The 23,807-nt window shown below is 44.2% G+C and overlaps 1 protein-coding gene across 1 annotated transcript in view; it reads left to right on the top strand.

Moving 5' to 3' along the window:
• Positions 1 to 5,143: 5,143 nt before the first annotated feature.
• The window catches only part of LOC146751015 (sucrase-isomaltase, intestinal-like), a gene marked incomplete at its 5' end in the record, with an annotated part of 44,931 nt that continues 26,267 nt past the window's right edge, over positions 5,144 to 23,807 (top strand). Inside the window, 5 exons of the mRNA XM_085535785.1 lie at positions 5,144 to 5,234; positions 7,544 to 7,617; positions 15,707 to 15,827; positions 20,408 to 20,517; positions 23,217 to 23,368. Coding sequence (XP_085391911.1) covers positions 5,144 to 5,234; positions 7,544 to 7,617; positions 15,707 to 15,827; positions 20,408 to 20,517; positions 23,217 to 23,368 — 548 coding nt within the window. The remainder of the gene's footprint in view (positions 5,235 to 7,543; positions 7,618 to 15,706; positions 15,828 to 20,407; positions 20,518 to 23,216; positions 23,369 to 23,807) is intronic.

Raw genomic sequence — 23,807 nt, 5'->3', positions numbered from 1 at the left:
TTTGACCTTATTTCCCCCTTATTTACCCCAATTTTGCCCCTATTTACCCCATTTTACCCATTTTACCCCATTTTGCCCCATTTTCCCCCTTATTTACCCCATTTTGTCCCTATTTTACCCCATTTTACCCCATTTTGACCCTATTTTCCCTTATTTACCTCATTTTGTCCCTATTTACCCCCATTTTGACCCATTTTGCCCCCATTTACCCCAATTTCTACCCATTTTGTCCCTATTTCCCCCTTATTTACCCCATTTTACCCCATTTCTAACCATTTTGTCCCTATTTCCCTCTTATTTACCCCAATTTTGCCCCTATTTACCCCATTTTACCCCATTTCTGCCCATTTTGACCCTATTTCCCCCTTATTTACCCCAATTCTGCCCCTATTTACCCCATTTTGACCCTATTTCCCCCTTATTTACCTCATTTTGTCCCTATTTACCCATTTTGACCCTATTTCCCCCTTATTTACCCCAATTTTGCCCCTATTTACCCCATTTTACCCCAATTTTGCACCTATTTACCCCATTTTACCCCATTTCTGCCCATTTGACCCTATTTCCCCCTTATTTGCCCCATTTTGACCCTATTTACCCCATTTTCCCCCTTATTTACCCCATTTTGACCCTATTTCCCCCTTATTTACACCATTTTGCCCCTATTTACCCATTTTGACCCTATTTCCCCCTTATTTGCCCCAATATTTCCCTTATTTACCCCCATTTTGTCCCTATTTCCCCCATTTTACCCCATTTCTGCCCATTTTGACCCTATTTCCCCCTTATTTACCCCATTTTACCCCATTTTACCCCATTTTGACCCTATTTCCCCCTTATTTACCCCATTTTACCCCATTTTACCCCATTTTGACCCTATTTACCCCATTTTTCCCCTATTTACCCCATTTTGTCCCTATTTGCCCCTATTTACCCCATTTTGTCCCTATTTACCCCATTTTACCCCATTTCTAACCATTTTGCCCCTATTTTACCCCATTTCTACCCATTTTGACCCGATTTCCCCCTTATTTACCCCATTTTGTCCCATTTTACCCCATTTTCCCCCTTTTTACCCCATTTTACCCCAATGTTGCCCATTTTACCCCATTTTGCCCCTATTTACCCCATTTTACCCCATTTCTACCCATTTTGACCCTATTTACCCCCATTTTGACCCATTTTCCCCTTATTTACCCTATTTTCCCCTTATTTACCTCATTTTGTCCCTATTTACCCCCATTTTGACCCATTTTGCCCCTATTTACCCCAATTTCTGCCCATTTTGCCCCTATTTTACCCCATTTTACCCCATTTCTGCCCATTTTACCCCGTTTTGTCCCTATTTACCCCATTTTACCCCATTTCTGCCCATTTTGACCAATTTCCCCCTTATTTGCCCCAATATTTCCCTTATTTACCCCCATTTTACCCCATTTTACCCTATTTTACCCCATTTTGACCCTATTTCCCCCTTATTTACCCCATTTTGTCCCTATTTCCCTCTTATTTACCCCAATTTTACCCCATTTCTGCCCATTTTGACCCTATTTCCCCCTTATTTACACCAATTTATCCCTATTTATCCAATTTGACCCTATTTCCCCCTTATTTACCCAATTTTACCCCTATTTACCCCATTTTGTCCCTATTTCACCCCATTTTACCCCATTTTGACCCTATTTCCCCCTTATTTACCCCAATTTGACCCTATTTACCCCAATTTTGTCCCTATTTATCCCATTTTGTCCCTATTTACCCCAATTTCTGCCCATTTTCCCCTTATTTACCCCATTTTGACCCTATTTCTCCCTTATTTACCCCATTTTCCCTTTATTTACCCCATTTTGTCCCTATTTCCCCTTTATTTGCCCCCATTTTGTCCCTATTTCCCCCTTATTTACCTCATTTTGTCCCTATTTACCCCATTTTGTCCCTATTTCCCCTATTTACCCCAATTTTACCCCATTTCTACCCATTTTGACCCTATTTCCCCCTTATTTGCCCCATTTTGTCCCTATTTACCCCATTTTACCCCATTTCTACCCATTTTGACCCTATTTCCCCCTTATTTACCTCATTTTGTCCCTATTTACCCCCATTTTGACCTATTTTGTCCCTATTTACCCCATTTCTGCCCATTTTGACCCTATTTCCCCCTTATTTCCCCCAATTTTGCCCCTATTTACCCCATTTTACCCCATTTCTACCCATTTTGACCTTATTTCCCCCTTATTTACCCCAATTTTGCCCTATTTACCCCATTTTACCCCATTTTACCCCATTTTGCCCCTATTTCCCCCTTATTTACCCCCATTTTGTCCTATTTTACCCCATTTTACCCCAATTTTGCCCCTATTTACCCCATTTTACCCCATTTCTGCCCATTTTGACCCTATTTCCCCATTATTTACCCCCATTTTACCCTATTTACCCCATTTTGACCCTATTTCCCCCTTATTTACCCCATTTTACCCCATTTCTACCCATTTTGACCCTATTTACCCCATTTTACCCCATTTTACCCCATTTTGACCCTATTTCCCCTTATTTTCCCCAATTTTGCCCCTATTTACCCCATTTTACCCCATTTTACCCCGTTTTACCCCATTTTACCCCATTTTACCCCATTTTACCCCATTTTGTCCCTATTTCCCCCTTATTTACCCCATTTTGTCCCTATTTACCCCATTTTGTCCCCATTTCTGCCCATTTTGACCCTATTTCCCCCTTATTTCGCCCATTTTACCCATATTTACCCCATTTTGCCCCTATTTACCCCATTTTACCCCATTTCTGCCCATTTTGACCCTATTTCCCCCTTATTTACCCCAATTTTGCCCCTATTTACCCCATTTTGCCCCTATTTACCCGATTTTGCCCCTATTTACCCCATTTTACCCCATTTTACCCCATTTTACCCCATTTCTACCCATTTTGTCCCTATTTACCCCATTTTACCCCATTTTGACCCTATTTCCCCCTTATTTACCCCATTTTGTCCCTATTTACCCTATTTCTGCCCTATTTACCCCATTTTGTCCTATTTTACCCCATTTCTACCCATTGTGACCCTATTTCCCCCTTATTTACCCCATTTTGTCCCTATTTATCCCATTTTCCCCCATTTTGCCCCCATTTTTCCCCTATTTACCCAATTTTGCCCCTATTTACCCCATTTTGACCCTATTTCCCCCTTATTTACCCCATTTTGCCCCTATTTACCCCATTTTGTCCCTATTTCCCTCTTATTTACCCCAATTTTGCCCCTATTTACCCCATTTTGACCCTATTTCCCCCTTATTTACCCCATTTTGTCCCTATTTTACCCCATTTTACCCCATTTTACCCCATTTTACCCCATTTCCCCCTTATTTGCCCCAATATTTCCCTTATTTACCCCCATTTTGTCCCTATTTACCCAATTTTACCCCATTTCTACCCATTTTGACCCTATTTCCCCCTTATTTACCCCATTTTGTACCTATTTACCCCATTTTGTCCCTATTTTACCCCATTTTACCCCATTTTGACCCTATTTCCCCCTTATTTACCCCATTTTGTCCCTATTTCACCCCATTTTACCCCAATTTTGCCCCTATTTACCCCATTTTGACCCTATTTTACCCCATTTCCCCCCTTATTTGCCCCAATATTTCCCTTATTTACACCATTTTTGTCCCTATTTACCCCCATTTTACCCCATTTCTGCCCATTTTGACCCTATTTCCCCCTTATTTACCCCAATTTTGCCCCAATTTACCCCATTTTACCCCATTTTACCCCATTTTGTCCCTATTTCCCCCTTTTTTACCCCATTTTGTCCCTATTTACCCCATTTTACCCCATTTCTGCCCATTTTGACCCAATTTCCCCCTTATTTACCCCAATTTTGCCCCTATTTACCCCCTTATTTCCTCCCCATTCCCCCCCATTTCCCCCACCCACACCCCAAAACCCACCATTTTTAGTAGGCGGGTTTTAACCAAAAACCCCCATTTTTAACCAAAAACCCCCATTTTTAACCAAAAACCCCCATTTTTAACCAAAATCGCCCATTTTTACCCCAAAATAGATGGGCAAATGGAGCAGGTTGGAGGTTGTGCTGAGCGTCCTGTTCTGTGTCGCCGTGGTCGTGGCCTGTGTCCTCATTGGGGTCCTGGCCACTAAAAAGAGTGAAAATAGGGGCGGTAAGAGGGAGATTTTGGGGCAAAAATGGGGGATTTTGGGCAAATTTGGGTGGAAATGGGGGAATTTAGTGGGATATTGGTGGAAATATGGGGGAATTTAGGGGGAATATGGGGATATTTAGGGGGAAAATAGGGGGGAAATTGGGGGAAGGAGGGGGAAATGTAGTGGGAAGTATGAGGATTTTGGGGGAAAAATGGGGGATTTTGGGCAAATTTGGGTGGAAATGGGGGAAATATGGAATTTAGGGGGAAATAGGGGAAATTTGGGTGGAAATAGGGGAAAATTGGGGATATTTAGGGGGAATATGGGGGGAAATTGGGGGGGAAATGGGGAAATTTAGGAGGAAATATGGGGAATTTAGGGGGAATTTGGGAAAATTTGGGTTGAAATTGGGGGATTTTGGGCAAATTTGGGTGGAAATGGGGGAAAATGGGGAAATTTAGGGGGAATATGGGGGAAATATGGGGGGAAATGGGGAAAATATGGGGGGAAATATAGGGGGAAGTAAGGGGGGATGGGAGCGGTAAGAGAGGGGATTTTGGGGGAAAAATGGGGGATTTTGGGCAAATTTGGGTGGAAATGGGGAAATTTAGTGGATATTGGTGGAAATATGGGGAATTTAGGGGGAATATGGGGATATTTAGGGGGAAAATAGGGGGGAAATTGGGGGAAGGAGGGGTAAATATAGTGGGAACTATGGGGATTTTGGGGGAAAAATGGGGGATTTGGGCAAATTTGGGTGGAAATGGGGGAAAATTGGGATATTTAGGGAGAATATGGGGAGAAATTGGGGGGAAATTGGGGGATATTTGGGATATTTAGAGGGAAATAGGGGAAGGAATATAGGGGGACATATGGGGGAATATGGGGAAATTTGGGTGGAAATTGGGGGATTTTGGGCAAATTTGGGTGGAAATGGGGGAAATTGGGGAAATTTGGGTGGAAATGGGGGATTTTGGGGAGCGTCCTGTTCTGTGTCGTCGTGGTCGTGGCCTGTGTCCTCATTGGGGTCCTGGCCACTAAAAAGAGTGAAAATAGGGGCGGTAAGAAGGAGATTTTGGGGGAAAAATGGGGGATTTTGGGCAAATTTGGGTGGAAATGGGGGAAAATGGGGAAATTTAGGGAGAAATGGGGGGAAATACGGGAGGAAGTAGGGGGGAAATATGGGGGGAAAATGGGGGATTTTGGGCAAATTTGGGTGGAAATTGGGGGATTTTGGGCAAATTTGGGTGGAAATGGGGGAAAATGGGGAAATTTAGGGGGGATATGGGGGAAATATGGGGGGAAATGGGGGAAATTTGGGGAAATATAGGGGGAAGTAAGGGGGGATGGGAGCGGTAAGAGAGGAGATTTTGGGGGAAAAAATGGGGGATTTTGGGCAAATTTGGGTGGAAATGGGGGAATTTAGTGGGATATTGGTGGAAATATGGGGGAAATGGGGGAAAATATGGGGGAATTTAGAGGGAAAATAGGGGAATGTAGGCGGAAATTTAGTAGGAAAATGGGGGAAATATGGGGAAATTTGGGTGGAAATTGGGGATTTTGGGGGAAAATGGGGGATTTGGGCAAATTGGCAAATATGGGGGAATATGGAATTTAGGGGGGATATGGGGGATATTTAGGGGGAAATGGGGGAAATGTAGAGGGAAATACGGGGGGATTTTGGGGAAAAATGGGTGGATTTTGGGCAAATTTGGGTGGAAATTGGGGGATTTTGGGCAAATTTGGGTGGATATGGGGAAATTTGGGGTTATTTAGGGATAAATTGGGGGGAATTGGGGGGTTTGGGGGAATTTAGAGGGAAAATAGGGGAAATGTAGGTGGAAATTTAGTAGGAAAATGGGGGAAATATGGGAAAATTTGGGTGGAAATTGGGGATTTTGGGCAAATTTGGGTGGAAATGGGGGAATTTGGGGGATATATGGGGGGAATATGGAAGAATTTAGGGGAAATATGGGAAATTTGGGGATATTTAGGGGGAAATATAGGGGGAAATAAGGGGGATAGGAGCGGTAAGAGAGGAGATTTTGGGGGAAAATGGGGGATTTTGGGCAAATTTGGGTGGAAAAGGGGGAAATATGGGGATATATGGGTGGAAATGGGGGAAAATTGGGAAAATTTGGGGTTATTTAGGGAGAAATTGGGGGGAAATTGGGGGATATTTGGGATATTTAGGGGGAAATAGGGAAGGAAATGTAGGGGGAAATATAGGGGAATATGGGGAAATTTGTGTGGAAATTGGGGGATTTTGGGCAAATTTGGGTGGAAATGGGGAAAATGGGGAAATTTAGGGGGGAAATGGGGAAAATTGGGGAAATTTGGGGGGGTTATTTAGGGAGAAATTGGGGGGAAATTTGGGGAGAAATGGGGATAAATTGGGGATATTTAGGGGGAAATTTAGTAGGAAAATGGGGGAAATATGGGGAAATTTGGGTGGAAATTGGGGGATTTTGGGCAAATTTGGGTGGAAATAGGGGAAAATGGGGAAATTTAGGGGGGATATGGGGGAAATATGGGGAAATGGGGGAAATTTGGGGAAATATAGGGGGAAATATAGGGGAAGTAAGGGGGGATGGGAGCCGTAAGAGAGGGGATTTTGGGGGAAAAATGGGGGATTTTGGGCAAATTTGGGTGGAAATGGGGGAAATTGGGGGATATATGGGGGATATGGGGGAAATGGGGGAAAATATGGGGGAAATTAGAGGGAAAATAGGGGAAATGTAGGGGGAAATATAGTAGGAAAATAGGGGAAATTTAGGGTGAAATATGGGGATTTTGGGCAAATTTGGGTGGAAATTGGGGGATTTTGGGCAAATTTGGGTGGAAATGGGGGAAAATGGGGAAATTTAGGGGGAAAATGGGGGAAAATTGGGGGGAAATTTGGGGAAATATAGGGGGAAATATAGGGGGAAATAAGGGGGGATGGGAGCGGTAAGAGAGGGGATTTTGGGGGAAAAATGGGGGATTTTGGGCAAATTTGGGTGGAAATGGGGGAATTTGGGGATATATGGGAGAATTTAGGGGGAATATGGGGGGAAATAGAGGGATATTTAGGGGGAAATAGGGGGAAGGAAATGTAGGGGGAAATATGGGGGAATATGGGGAAATTTGGGTGGAAATTGGGGGATTTTGGGCAAATTTGGGTGGAAATGGGGAAATTTGGGCGGAAATGGGGGAATTTAGTGGGAAATTGGTGGAAATATGTTAGGGGAAAAGGGGAAATATAGAGGGAAGTAAGGGGAAAATTTGATGAAAATTGAGAAAAATTGGGATTTTTTGGGGTAAATTGGATAAAATGGGTAAAAATGAGGTAAAAATGTCAATTTTGAGCTGATTTTACCGTTTCTTGCAGAATTCGCCCCAAATTGCCCCAATATTCAAATATCCCAAAGGATCGACTGCATCCCGGATCTAGTGGCCACTAAGGTGAGAAAATGACCCAAAATCGGCCTTTTTTACCCCAAAAATTAACCCTTATCAACCTCCCTTATCAGTTCCATTGGGGTCCCTTATCAACCTTTGATATTGATAAGGGAGCCCTTATCACAATGATCCCATTCATTGCCCTATTAATTAAATGGGCGGATTTTGGGGTAAAATGAGGCTAAATCGGTAAAAAAGAAGCTAAAAAACGCCATTTTTGGATGTTTTTAAGCCAAAAACACCCCAACCCCTTTAATTCACCCCATAAAACCCCAAAAAACCCCAAAAAACAACATTTTGGGGTAAAAAACACCATTTTTGGGTTAAAAACCACCATTTTTGGGGTAAAAATCGACAATTTTGGGGAAAAACACCATTTTTGGGGTAAAACCCACCATTTTTGGGTTAAAAACCACCATTTTTAGGGTAAAATCCACCATTTTTGGGTTAAAAACCACCATTTTGGGGGTAAAAAACCACAATTTTAGGGTTAAAAATCAACAATTTGGGGTAAAAATCCACCATTTTTGGGGTAAAAAACCACCATTTTGGGGGTAAAAATCCACAATTTTGGGGTAAAAATTCACCTTTTTGGGTTAAAAAACACCATTTTTGGGGTAAAATCCACCATTTTTGGGGTAAAAAAACACCATTTTGGGGGTAAAAATCCACCATTTTTGGGGTAAAAAACACCATTTTTGGGTTAAAAACCACCATTTTTGGGTTAAAACCCACCATTTTTGGGTTAAAAACCACCATTTTGGGGGTAAAACCCCACCATTTTTGGGGTAAAAAAAAACCATTTTTGGGTTAAAAACCACCATTTTTGGGGTTAAAAGCCACCATTTTTAGGGTAAAAATCCACCTTTTGGGGGTTAAAACCCAAATTTTGGGGTAAAAAACCACCATTTTTGGGTAAAAACCCACCATTTTTGGGGTAAAAACCCACATTTTGGGGTTAAAACCACATTTTTGGGGTAAAAAACCATCATTTTTGGGTTTAAACCCACCATTTTGGGGTAAAATCCACCATTTTGGGGGTAAAAAAACACCATTTTTGGGTTAAAAACCACCATTTTGGGGTAAAAATCCATCATTTTCGGGTTAAAACCCACCATTTTTGGGGTAAAAATCCACCATTTTAGGGTAAAACCCCACCATTTTTGGGTTAAAAACCACCATTTTGGGGGTAAAAACCACAATTTTGGGGTAAAAACCCACAATTTGGGGATTAAAAACCCACATTTTCGGGTAAAACCCACCATTTTAGGGTAAAAACCCATCATTTTGGGTTTAAAACCACCACTTTTGGGGTAAAAAAACACCTTTTTTGGGTAAAAACCCACCATTTGGGGGTAAAAAACCATTCTGGGGGGTAAAAATCCTCATTTTTGGGGTAAAAACCCACCATTTTTGGGTTAAAACCCACCATTTTGGGGGTAAAACCCCACCATTTTTGGGGTAAAAAACACCATTTTTGGGTTAAAACCCACCATTTTTGGGTTAAAAACCACCATTTTTGGGTAAAACCCAGCATTTTTAGGATAAAAAACCACCATTTTTGGGTTAAAAACCACCATTTTGGGGGTAAAAAACACCATTTTGGGGGTAAAAATCACCATTTTTAGGGTAAAACCCACCATTTTTAGGGTAAAAACCCACCATTTTTGGGGTAAAAAAACACCATTTTAGGGAAATAACCACCATTTTAGGGTAAAATTCACCATTTTGGGGGTAAAAAACCACCATTTTTGGGGTAAAAATCGACAATTTTGGGTTAAAAAACACCATTTGGGGGTAAAAAACACCATTTTGGGGGTAAAAATCCACAATTTTGGGGTAAAACCCCACATTTTTGGGTTAAAAACCATCATTTTTGGGGTAAAAAACCACATTTGGGGGTAAAAAAAACACCTTTTGGGGGTTAAAACCAAATTTTGGGGTAAAAAACCACCATTTTGGGGTAAAAATCCACAATTTTGGGTTTAAACCCACCATTTTTGGGGTAAAATCCACCATTTTTGGGGAAAAAACCACCATTTTTGGGTTAAAACCCACCATTTTTGGGGTTAAAACCCACCATTTTTAGGGTAAAAAAACACCATTTTAGGGAAAAAACCACCATTTTAGGGTAAAATTCACCATTTTGGGGGTAAAAAACCACCATTTTTGGGGTAAAAAACCACCATTTTGGGGGTAAAAATCTACAATTTTGGGTTAAAAAACACCATTTGGGGGTAAAAAACACCATTTTGGGGGTAAAAATCCACAATTTTGGGGTAAAAATCCACCTTTTTGGGTTAAAAAACACCATTTTTAGGGTAAAAATCCACCTTTTGGTGGTAAAACCCCACATTTTTGGGTTAAAAACCATCATTTTTGGGGTAAAACCCACCATTTCTGGGGTAAAATCCCACCATTTTGGGTTAAAAACCATTTTTGGGGTAAAAATCCACAATTTTGGGGTAAAAAACCACCATTTTGGGGTAAAAATCCACAATTTGGGGTAAAAAACACTATTTTTGGGGTAAAAACCCATCAATTAGGGGGTAAAAATCGACAATTTTGGGGTAAAAGCCACCATTTTTGGGGTAAAAACCACCATTTTTGGGTTAAAAACCTCCATTTTTTGGGGTTAAACCCACCATTTTTGGGGTAAAAACCACCATTTTTGGGGTAAAATCCACCATTTTTGGGGTAAAATCCACCATTTTGGGTTAAAAACCACCATTTTTAGGGTAAAAACCACCATTTTTAGGGTAAAATCCACCATTTTTGGGGTAAAAAAACACCATTTTGGGGTAAAAACCCACCATATTTAGGGTTAAAAACCACCATTTTTGGGGTAAAAAACCATCATTTTTGGGTTTAAACCCACCCTTTTTGGGGTAAAATCCACCATTTTTGGGGTAAAAAAACACCTTTTTGGGGTAAAAATCCACCTTTGGGGTAAAACCCACCATTTTGGGGGTTAAAAACCCACCATTTTTGGGTTAAAAACCACCATTTTTGGGGTAAAAACCACCATTTTTGGGGTAAAAAACACCATTTTTGGGGTAAAATCCCACCATTTTGGGTTAAAAAACCACCTTTTTGGGGTAAAAATCCACATTTTCGGGTTAAAACCCAACATTTTGGGGTAAAAACCCACCATTTTGGGGTTAAAAACCCACCATTTTTGGGTTAAAACCCACCTTTTTGGGGTAAAAATCCACAATTTTGGGGTAAAAATCCACAATTTTGGGGTAAAAAACCATCATTTTGGGGGTAAAAAAAAACAATTTTGGGGTAAAACCCACCATTTTTGGGGTAAAAAATCACCTTTTTGGGGTAAAAATCTACTATTTTGGGGGTAAAAACCCACCATTTTTGGGGTAAAAATCGACAATTTGGGGTTAAAAAACCACAATTTTGGGGTTAAAAACCCAAATTTTGGGGTAAAAACACCATTTTTGGGGTAAAAAACACCATTTTGGGGTAAAAAACCATCATTTTTGGGTCAAAACCCACCTTTTTGGGGTAAAAATCTACTATTTTGGGGGCAAAACCCACCATTTTTGGGGTAAAAATCGACAATTTTGGGTTAAAAAAACCACAATTTTGGGTTAAAAAAACACCATCTGGGGGGTAAAAAACACCTTTTGGGGGTTAAAACCCAAATTTTGGGGTAAAAACCCATCATTTTTGGGGGTAAAAATCGACAATTTGGGGGTAAAAACCAACCATTTTCGGGTTAAAAACCACCATTTTGGGGGTAAAAATCCACAATTTGGTGTAAAAACCACAATTTTGGGGTAAAAACCCATTACTTAGGGGGTAAAAATCGACAATTTTGGGGTAAAACCCACCATTTTTGGGGTAAAACCCACCATTTTTGGGGTAAAAACCACCATTTTTGGGGTAAAAAAACACCTTTTTGGGGTAAAAAACACCATTTTGGGTTAAAAATCGACAATTTTGGGGTAAAAACCACCATTTTTGGGTTAAAAACCACCATTTTGGGTTAAAATCCACATTTTAGGGTAAAAAACCATCATTTTTGGGTTAAAACCAACCATTTTCGGGTTAAAACCCACCATTTTTAGGGTAAAAACCATCATTTTCGGGTTAAAACCAACCATTTTGGGGGTAAAACCCACCATTTTTAGGGTAAAATCCACCATTTTTGGGGTAAAAAAACACCATTTTGGGGTAAAACGCCACCATATTTAGGGTTAAAACCCACCATTTTTGGGGTAAAAAACACCATTTGGGGGTAAAAATCCACTATTTTGGGGTAAAAAACACCATTTTTGGGGTAAAAAACCACCATTTTGGGGTAAAAAACACAATTTTGGGGGTCAAAATCGACAATTTTGGGGTTAAAAATCCACAATTTGGGGTAAAAACCCACCATTTTTGGGTAAAAATCGACAATTTTGGGGTTAAAAACACCATTTTGGGTTAAAAAAACACCTTTTTGGGGTAAAAACCATCATTTTTGGGTTAAAAACCTCCATTTTTTGGGGTTAAAACCCATCATTTTGGGGGTAAAAATCGACAATTTTGGGGTAAAACCCACCATTTTTAGGGTAAAAACCCACAATTTTTGGGGTCAAAGAACCACATTTTAGGGTTAAAAACCACATTTTGGGGCAAGACCCACCATTTTTGGGGTAAAAATCGACAATTTGGGTATAAAAATCTACAATTTGGGGTTAAAAAAACACCATTTGGGGGTTAAAACCATTCTGGGGGGTAAAAATCCACATTTTTGGGGTAAAAACCACCATTTTTGGGGTAAAAAATCCACATTTTGGGTAAAAACCACCATTTTGGGGTAAAAACCCATCATTTAGGGGGTAAAAATCGACAATTTTGGGGTAAAAACCACCATTTTTGGGTTAAAAACCGCCATTTTTTGGGGTTAAAACCCATCATTTTTGGGGTAAAAATCTACTATTTTGGGGGCAAAACCCACCATTTTGGGGGTAAAAAACCATTCTGGGGGGTAAAAATCCACATTTTTGGGGTAAAAATCGACAATTTTGGGTTAAAAACCACCAATTGGGGGTAAAAAACAATTCTGGGGGGTAAAAATCCACATTTTTGGGTTAAAACCCACCATTTTGGGGGTAAAAAACCACCATTTTTGGGTTAAAAATCCACCATTTTTAGGGTAAAACCCACCATTTTTGGGTTAAAACCCACCATTTTTGGGGTAAAAACCATCATTTTTGAGTTAAAAAAACACCTTTTTGGGGTAAAAATCCACCATTTTTGGGGTAAAAATCCACCATTTTGGGGTAAAAAACCATCATTTTTGGGTCAAAAACCATCTTTTTGGGGTAAAAATCTACTATTTTGGGGGCAAAACCCACCATTTTTAGGGTAAAAATCGACAATTTCGGGTTAAAACCCACTATTTTAGGCTAAAAAAACACCATTTGGGGGTAAAAAACCACAATTTTGGGGTAAAAATCCACAATTTTGGGGTTAAACCACCATTTTTGGGGTAAAACCCACCATTTTTGGGTTTAAAACCACCATTTTGGGGGTAAAAAACACAATTTTTGGGTAAAAACACCATTTTTAGGGTAAAAACCACCATTTTGGGGTAAAAATCCACCTTTTGGGGGCAAAACCCACCATTTTTGGGGTAAAAAAACACCATTTTGGGGTAAAAACCCACCATATTTAGGGTTAAAAACCACCAATTTTGGGGTAAAAATCCACCATTTTTGGGGTTAAAACCCACCATTTTTGGGGTAAAAACCATCATTTTCGGGTTAAAACCCCCCTTTTTTGGGTTAAAAACCACGATTTTTGGGTTAAAACCAACCATTTTCGGGTTAAAACCCACCATTTTTAGGGTAAAACCCATCATTTTGGGGTAAAACCCATCATTTTGGGTTAAAACCCACCAATTTGGGGTAAAAATCCACATTTTTGGGTTAAAAACCACCATTTAGGGGTAAAAATCCACCATTTTTGGGTTAAAACCCACCAATTTGGGGTAAAAATCCACATTTTTGGGTTAAAAACCACCATTTAGGGGTAAAAATCCACCATTTTTGGGGTAAAAACCACCATTTTGGGGTAAAAAAACACCATTTTGGGGGTAAAAAAACCATCATTTTCGGGTAAAACCCACCATTTTTAGGGTAAAAACCCATCATTTTTGGGTTAAAAACCATCATTTTTGGGGGTAAAAAACACCATTTTGGGGGTAAAAATCCACAATTTTGGGGTTAAAACCACCATCTTGGGGGTAAAAATCTACAATTTTGGGTTAAAAAACACCATTTGGGGGTAAAAATCCACAATTTTGGGGTAAAAAAACATCATTTTTGGGTCAAAAAACACCATTTTGGGGTAAAAATCTACTATTTTGGGGTTAAAACCAACCATTTTCGGGTTAAAAACCACCATTTTGGGGGTAAAAATCCACAATTTGGGTATAAAAATCCACAATTTTGGGGTAAAAACCACCATTTTTGGGGTAAAATCCACCATTTTTGGGGTAAAAAAACACCATTTTTGGGGTAAAAAACACCATTTTGGGGGTAAACCCCACATTTTGGGGTAAAAACCCATCATTTAGGGGGTAAAAATCGACAATTTTGGGGTAAAAACCACCATTTTTGGGGTAAAACCCACCATTTTTGGGTTAAAAACCTCCATTTTTTGGGGTAAAATCCACCATTTTTGGGTAAAAACCAACCATTTTTGGGGTAAAAATCAACAATTTTGGGTTAAAAACACCATTTTGGGGTAAAAATCGACAATTTTGGGGTTAGAAACGCCATTTTGGGTTAAAAACCACCATTTTTGGGTTAAAACCCACCATTTTTGGGTTAAAAACCACCATTTTGGGGTAAAAAACCACCATTTTTTGGGTAAAAAAACCACCATTTTTGGGGTAAAACCCACCATTTTGGGTTAAAAAAAACGCCTTTTTGGGGTAAAAAACACCATTTTGGGTTAAAAATCCACCATTTTTAGGGTAAAAACCCACAATTTTGGAGTAAAAAACCATCATTTTGGGGTCAAAAACCATCTTTTTGGGGTAAAAATCTACTATTTTGGGGGCAAAATCCACCATTTTTGGGGTAAAAATCCACCTTTTTGGGTTAAAAACCATTTTTGGGGTAAAAAACACCATTTTTGGGTTAAAATCCCACCATTTTGGGTTAAAAACCACCATTTTTGGGGTAAAATCCACCATTTTTGGGGTAAAAACCCATCATTTAGGGGGTAAAAATTGACAATTTTGGGGTAAAAACCACCATTTTTGGGGTAAAAACCTCCATCTTTTGGGGTTAAAACCCACCATTTTTGGGGTAAAAAACACCATTTTTGGGTTAAAACCCACCATTTTGGGGTAGAAAACCACCATTTTGGGGTAAAAACCACCATTTTTGGGTTAAAAACCACCATTTTGGGTTAAAATCCACATTTTAGGGTAAAAAACCATCATTTTTGGGTTAAAACCAACCATTTTCGGGTTAAAACCCACCATTTTTAGGGTAAAAACCATCATTTTCGGGTTAAAACCAACCATTTTGGGGGTAAAACCCACCATTTTTAGGGTAAAATCCACCATTTTTGGGGTAAAAAACACCATTTTGGGGTAAAACGCCACCATATTTAGGGTTAAAACCCACCATTTTTGGGGTAAAAAACACCATTTGGGGGTAAAAATCCACTATTTTGGGGTAAAAAACACCATTTTGGGGTAAAAAACCACCATTTTGGGGTAAAAAACACAATTTTGGGGGTCAAAATCGACAATTTTGGGGTTAAAAATCCACAATTTGGGGTAAAAACCCACCATTTTTGGGTAAAAATCGACAATTTTGGGGTTAAAAACACCATTTTGGGTTAAAAAAACACCTTTTTGGGGTAAAAACCATCATTTTTGGGTTAAAAACCTCCATTTTTTGGGGTTAAAACCCATCATTTTGGGGGTAAAAATCAACAATTTTGGGTTAAAAAACCACAATTTTGGGTTAAAAAAACACCATCTGGGGGGTAAAAATCCACATTTTTGGGTTAAAAGCCCAAATTTTGGGGTAAAACCCCCCCTTTTTGGGGTCTCTTTTCCCTATAGAACCTCTGTAACCTTCGCGGCTGCTGTTGGGATCCCGTCAGCGACAGCGGCGCCCCCTGGTGTCACTTCTCGACCAATCACGGCTATAGGGTGGATGGGGCCATACAGACAACGGAACGGGGTGAGTATGGGATCCTATGGGGTTATAGGGTGGTTATAGGGTGGTTATGGGGTGGGTATGGGGTCAGGGTGACCCTATAACCCAGATACGGGATCCTATAGGGTTATAGGGTGGGTATGGGGTGGGTATGGGGTGGTTATGGGGTCAGGGTGACCCTATAACCCAGATACGGGATCCTATGGGGTTATAGGGCGGTTATGGGGTTTTGTTATGGGGTTTGGGGGCTATAGGGTGGATGGGGCCATACAGACAATGCAATGGGGTGAGTATGGGATCCTATGGGGTTATGGGGCGGGTATGGGGTGGTTATGGGGTGGTTATGGGGTCAGGGTGACCCTATAACCCAGATACGGGATCCTATAGGGTTATAGGGTGGTTATGGGGTGGTTATGGGGTGGTTATGGGGTCAGGGTGAGCCTATAACCCACATACGGGATCCTATGGGGTTATAGGGCGGGTATGGGGTCAGGGTGACCCTATAACCCAGATACGGGATCCTATAGGGTTATAGGGTGGGTATGGGGTCAGGGTGACCCTATAACCCACATACGGGATCCTATGGGGTTATGGGGCGGGTATGGGGTGGGTATGGGGTAAGGGTGACCCTATAACCCAGATATGGGATCCTATGGGGTTATAGGGTGGTTATGGGGTCAGGGTGAGCCTATAACCCAGATACGGGATCCTATGGGGTTATAGGGAGGTTATAGGGCGGTTATGGGGTTTTGTTATGGGGTTTGGGGGCTATAGGGTGGATGGGGCCATACAGACAACGCAATGGGGTGAGATATGGGGTGAGATATGGGGTTATAGGGTGGTTATGGGGTGGTTATAGGGTGGTTATAGGGTGGTTATGGGGTCAGGGTGACCCTATAACCCAGATACGGGATCCTATGGGGTTATGGGGTGGGTATGGGGTCAGGGTGACCCTATAGCCCAGATACGGGATCCTATAGGGTTATAGGATGGTTATGGGGTCAGGTTTGGTTATAGGGTGGATGGGGCCATACAGACAACGGAACGGGGTGAGTATGGGATCCTATGGGGTAATGGGGCGGGTATGGGGTGGTTATGGGGTCAGGGTGACCCTATAACCCAGATATGGGATCCTATAGGGTTATAGGGTGGGTATGGGGTGGTTATGGGGTGGTTATGGGGTGGTTATGGGGTCAGGGTGACCCTATAGCCCACATACGGGATCCTATGGGGTTATAGGGTGGTTATAGGGCGGTTATGGGGTGGGTATAGGGTGGTTATAGGGTGGTTATGGGGTCAGGGTGACCCTATAACCCAGATACGGGATCCTATGGGGTTATGGGGTGGTTATGGGGTGGTTATAGGGTGGGTATGGGGTCAGGGTGAGCCTATAACCCAGATACGGGATCCTATAGGGTTATAGGGTGGGTATGGGGTCAGGGTGACCCTATAGCCCACATACGGGATCCTATAGGGTTATAGGGCGGTTATGGGGTCAGGGTGACCCTATAACCCAGATACGGGATCCTATAGGGTTATAGGGTGGTTATGGGGTGGTTATGGGGTCAGGGTGACCCTATAACCGAGATATGGGATCCTATAGGGTTATAGGGCGGGTATGGGGTGGTTATGGGGTCAGGGTGACCCTATAACCCAGATATGGGATCCTATGGGGTTATAGGGCGGTTATGGGGTTTTGTTATGGGGTTTGGGGGCTATAGGGTGGAAGAAGACCTATGGGCAATGCATCAGGGTGACCCTATAACCCAGATACGGGATCCTATAGGGTTATAGGGTGGGTATGGGGTGGTTATGGGGTCAGGGTGACCCTATAACCCACATACGGGATCCTATGGGGTTATGGGGTGGTTATGGGGTCAGGGTGACCCTATAGCCCAGATACGGGATCCTATAGGGTTATGGGGTGGTTATAGGGTGATTATAGGGTCAGGGTGACCCTATAACCCAGATACGGGATCCTATAGGGTTATAGGGTGGTTATGGGGTTTTGTTATGGGGTTTTGGGGTTGAGTTGGGTTATAGGGTGGATGGGGCCCTACAGACAACGCAATGGGGTGAGATATGGGATCCTATGGGGTTATATGGTGGGTATGGGGTCAGGGTGACCCTATAACCCAGATACGGGATCCTATAGGGTTATAGGGTGGTTATAGGGTGGTTATAGGGTGGTTATGGGGTGGTTATGGGGTGGTTATGGGGTGGTTATGGGGTGGTTATGGGGTCAGGGTGACCCTATAGCCCAGATACGGGATCCTATAGGGTTATAGGGTGGTTATGGGGTCAGGGTGACCCTATAGCCCAGATACGGGATCCTATAGGGTTATGGGGTGGGTATGGGGTGGTTATGGGGTGGTTATGGGGTCAGGGTGACCCTATAGCCCCGATACGGGATCCTATAGGGTTATAGGGTGGTTATGGGGTGGTTATGGGGTCAGGGTGACCCTATAACCCACATACGGGATCCTATAGGGTTATAGGGCGGTTATGGGGTTTTGTTATGGGGTTTGGGGGCTATAGGGTGGAAGGAGACCTATGGGCAATGCATCAGGGTGACCCTATAACCCAGATACGGGATCCTATAGGGTTATAGGGTGGTTATGGGATGATTATGGGGTCAGGGTGACCCTATAACCCACATACGGGATCCTATAGGGTTCTTATGGGGTTTGGGGTCTATAGGGTGGATGGAGACCTACGGGCAATGCATCAGGGTGACCCTATAACCCAGATATGGGATCCTATGGGGTTATAGGGTGGTTATGGGGTGGTTATGGGGTCAGGGTGACCCTATAGCCCACATACGGGATCCTATAGGGTTATAGGGCGGTTATGGGGTGGTTATGGGGTGGTTATGGGGTCAGGGTGACCCTATAACCCAGATACGGGATCCTATAGGGTTATAGGGTGGTTATAGGGTGGTTATGGGGTGGTTATGGGGTCAGGGTGACCCTATAACCCACATATGGGATCCTATGGGGTTATAGGGTGGTTATGGGGCGGTTATGGGGTGGTTATAGGGTCAGGGTGACCCTATAACCCAGATACGGGATCCTATGGGGTTATAGGGTGGTTATAGGGTTTTGTTATGGGGTTTGGGGGCTATAGGGTGGATGGGGCCCTACAGACAACGCAATGGGGTGAGATATGGGATCCTATGGGGTTATAGGGTGGGTATGGGGTGGTTATGGGGTGGTTATGGGGTCAGGGTGACCCTATAACCCACATACGGGATCCTATGGGGTTATGGGGTGGTTATGGGGTCAGGGTGACCCTATAACCAAGATACAGGATCCTATGGGGTTATAGGGTGGTTATAGGGCGGTTATGGGGTCAGGGTGACGGGATCCTATAGGGTTCTTATGGGGTTTGGGGGCTATAGGGTGGATGGAGACCTATGGGCAATGCATCAGGGTGACCCTATAACCCAGATACGGGATCCTATGGGGTTATAGGGTGGTTATGGGGTGGTTATGGGGTGGTTATGGGGTCAGGGTGACCCTATAACCCAGATATGGGATCATATAGGGTTATAGGGTGGTTATAGAGTGGTTATGGGGTGGTTATGGGGTCAGGGTGACCCTATAACCCCGATACGGGATCCTATAGGGTTATAGGGTGGTTATGGGGTGGTTATGGGGTCAGGTTTGGCTATAGGGTGGATGGGGCCCTACAGACAACGGAACGGGGTGAGTATGGGATCCTATGGGGTTATGGGGCGGGTATGGGGTGGTTATGGGGTCAGGGTGACCCTATAACCCAGATACGGGATCCTATAGGATTCTTATGGGGTTTTAGGGTAAAGTTTGGGGTTTTAGGGTCAGTTTGGGGTTGAATTAACATGGTGACCCTATAACCGGGTTATAGGATTCTTATGGGGTTTTGGGGTAAAGTTTGGGGTTTTAGGGTCAGTTTGGGGTTGAATTGAGCAGCGTGACCCTATAACCGGGTTATAGGTTTCTTATGGGGTTTTAGGGTAAATTTTGGGGTTTTTGGGTCAGTTTAGGGTTGAATTGAGAAGGTTGACCCTATAACCGGGTTATAGGATTCTTATGGGGTTTTAGGGTAAAGTTTGGGGTTTTGGGGTAAAATTTGGGGTTTTAGGGTCACTTTAGGGTTGAATGAACATGGTGACCCTATAACCGGGTTATAGGATTCTTATGGGGTTTTGGGGTAAAATTTGGGGTTTTAGGGTCACTTTAGGGTTGAATTGAGCAGGGTGACCCTATAACCGGGTTATAGGATTCTTATGGGGTTTTGGGGTAAAATTTGGGGTTTTAGGGTCACTTTAGGGTTGAATTGAGCAGGGTGACCCTATAACCGGGTTATAGGATTCTTATGGGGTTTTGGGGTAAAGTTTGGGATTTTGGGGTAAAATTTGGGGTTTTAGGGTCAGTTTGGGGTTGAATTTACATGGTGACCCTATGACCGGGTTATAGGATTCTTATGGGGTTTTGGGGTAAAGTTTGGGGTTTTTAGGGTTGAATTTAGGGTTGACTGGGTTCCTATAGGCCTTAATGTTGGATTTTGGGTTTAGATATCGCGATTTTGGTTAATTTTGGGTTATTTTTGGGGTTTTTTTTAAGGTTTTCAGGCCACGTTGACCCGTCTCTCGTCCCCGTCCCTTTTTGGGGCCGATATCGACCCGGTTCTTGTCACCGCTGAATATCAGACCCCAAATCGTTTCCATTTTAAGGTGAAAAAGCCGCTTTTTGGGGTCTTTGAATTCATCATTCGGAGTATAAATCCTATATATTGCCCTATATCGCCATATATCGCCCTATATCCGCCCTATATTGCCCTATATCTGCCCTATATCGCCCTATATCCGCCCTATATTGCCCTATATCCACCCTATATCCGCCCTATAGCGCCCTATATCCGCCCTATATCGCCATATATTGCCCTATATCTGCCCTATATCGCCCTATATCTGCCTATATCGCCCTATATCCCCCTATATCCCATATATCCACCCTATATCCACCCTATATCGCCCTATATCCGCCCTATATCCACCCTATATCGCCCTATATCACCATATAATGCCATATATCCACCCTATATCACCATATATCTGCCCTATATCGCCCTATATCGCCCTATATCCACCCTATATCGCCATATATTGCCATATATCCACCCTATATCGCCCTATATCCACCCTATATCGCCATATATCGCCATATATTGCCCTATATCTGCCCTATATCCCCCTATATCCCCCTATATCTCCCCTATATCCCCCTATATCCCATCCCATATCGGGTCCCATCCATATCCCCCCATATCCCCCCATATCCCCCCATATTCCCCTATATCCCCTATATCCCAACCCATATTGGGTCCCATCCCATAACGGGTCCTATATCCCATATATCCCCCTATATCCCCCTATATCCCCTATATCCCCCTATATCCCCCCTATATCTCATCCCATATCGGGTCCCATCCCATAGTGGGTCCCATATATCCCATATATCCCTTATATCCCCCTATATCCCCCCTATATCCCCATATATCCCCCTATATCCCCATATATCCCCCTATATCCCCATATATCCCCCTATATCCCCATATATCCCCCTATATCCCCCTATATCCCATCCCATATCGGGTCCCATCCCCATATCCCCCCATATCCCCCCATATCCCCCCATATCCCCCTATATCCCCCCATATCCCCCCTATATCCCCCCATATCCCCCCATATCCCCCCATATCCCCCCATATCCCCCCATATCCCCCTATATCCCCCCTATATCGCCCCCATATCCCCCCATATCCTCCTATATCCCCCCTATATCGCCCCCATATCCCCCCATATCCCCCCATATCCCCCCATATGCCCCCATATATCCCCCCATATCCCCCCATATCCCCCATATCCCCCCATATCCCCCCATATATCCCCCCATATCCCCCCATATCCCCCCTATATCCCCCCATATCCCTCGATATCCCCCCTATATCCCCCCTATATCGCCCCCATATCCCCCCTATATCGCCCCCATATCCCCCCATATCCCCCCATATCCCCCCTATATCCCCCCCAAATCCCCCCATATCCCCCCATATCCCCCCATATCCCCCCTATATCCCCCCATATCCCTCCTATATCGCCCCCATATCCCCCCATATCCCCCCATATCCCCCCATATCCCCCTATATCCCCCCTATATCCCCCCATATCCCCCTATATCTCCCTATATCCCCCCATATCCCCCTATATCCTCCCATATCCCCCCATATCCCCCTATATCCCCCCATATCCCCCTATATCCCCCCTATATCCCCCCATATCCCCCCATATCCCCCCATATCCCCCTATATCCTCCCATATCCCCCCATATCCCCCCATATCCCCCTATATCCCCCCTATATCGCCCCCATATCCCCCTATATCCCCCTATATCCCCCCATATCCCCCTATATCCCCCCTATATCCCACCCCATAGCCCACCCCATCCCTTTAACCCCATATATCCCCCCCCCATAGATAACAGACCCCTCCCCATAGCCCACCCCAGCACAACTCACCCCATAGCCCACCCCACTGACTAACCCCATTGCCCACCCCAACCCCACCCACTCTACCCCATAGCCCAACCCCATAGCCCACCCCATAGCCCACCCTGACCCACCCCACCCCAACTCACCCCATAGCCCACCCCATAGCCCACCCCATAGCCCACCCCACCCCATTGCCCACCCCACACTGACCCATAGCCCACCCCATCCCATAGCCCACCCCATAGCCCACCCCATAGCCCCCATAGCCCACCCTGACCCACCCCACCCCATAGCCCACCCCATAGCCCCCATAGCCCACCCCATTGTCCATCTCAACCCATTCCCCACCCCATAGCCCACCCCATAACCCACCCCACCCCATAGCCCACCCCATAGCCCACCCCATAACCCCATAACCATAACCCCATATATATCCCCCCCCGCATAGATAACAGACCCCACCCCATAGCCCACCCCATCCCATAACCAACCCCATATCCCACCCCATATCCCACCCCATAGCCCACCCTGACCCACCCCACCCCATAACCAACCCCATAGCCCCCATAGCCCACCCCATAGCCCACCCCACCCCATAACCCACCCCACCCCAACTCACCCCATAGCCCACCCCATAGCCCACCCCATAACCCACCCCGACCCATAGCCCACCCCATAGCCCACCCCATAACCCACCCCACCCCATAGCCCACCCCATAGCCCACCCCATAACCCACCCCACAGCCCCCATAGCCCACCCCATTGTCCATCTCAACCCATTCCCACCCCATAGCCCACCCCATAACCCACCCCGACCCATAGCCCACCCCATAGCCCACCCCATAACCCCATAACCATAACCCCATATATCCCGCCCCATAGATAACAGACCCCAAGTCCTCCCGCTTCGAGGTCCCCCACGAACACATCGGACCCTTTAACGGCCCCGCAGCCCCCGACCCCAAATACTCGGTCAGCGTCCAACAAAACCCATTTGGGATCAGGGTCACCAGGGTCAGCACCGGGAGAGTCGTGTAAGTCACTTATGGGGCAGATATGGGGTCTATGGGGTCTATGGGGCAGCTATAGGGTCTATGGGGTCGTCTATGGGGTCTATGGGGCAGCTATGGGGTCTATGGGACATCTATGGGGTCTATGGGGTCGTCTATGGGGTCTATGGGGTCTATGGGGTCGTCTATGGGGTCTATGGGGCAGCTATGGGGTCTATGGGATCTATGGGGTCGTCTATGGGGTCTATGGGGTCTATGGGGCAGCTATGGGGGATATGGGGTCGTCTATGGGGTCTATGGGGAACCTATGGGACACCTATGGGGTCTATGGGGTCGTCTATGGGGTCTATGGGGTCGTCTATGGGGCAGATATGGGGTCTATGGGGTCTATGGGGCAGCTATGGGGTCTATGGGGAACCTATGGGGCAGCTATGGGGTCTATGGGGTCTCTATGGGGTCTATC

The sequence above is a fragment of the Coturnix japonica genome, unplaced genomic scaffold (genome assembly GCF_054131305.1).
Source record: "Coturnix japonica strain WE unplaced genomic scaffold, WE-NBRP24 Scf180, whole genome shotgun sequence".
Taxonomy (NCBI): domain Eukaryota; kingdom Metazoa; phylum Chordata; class Aves; order Galliformes; family Phasianidae; genus Coturnix; species Coturnix japonica.
This window is presented reverse-complemented; position numbering and strand designations above follow the sequence as displayed.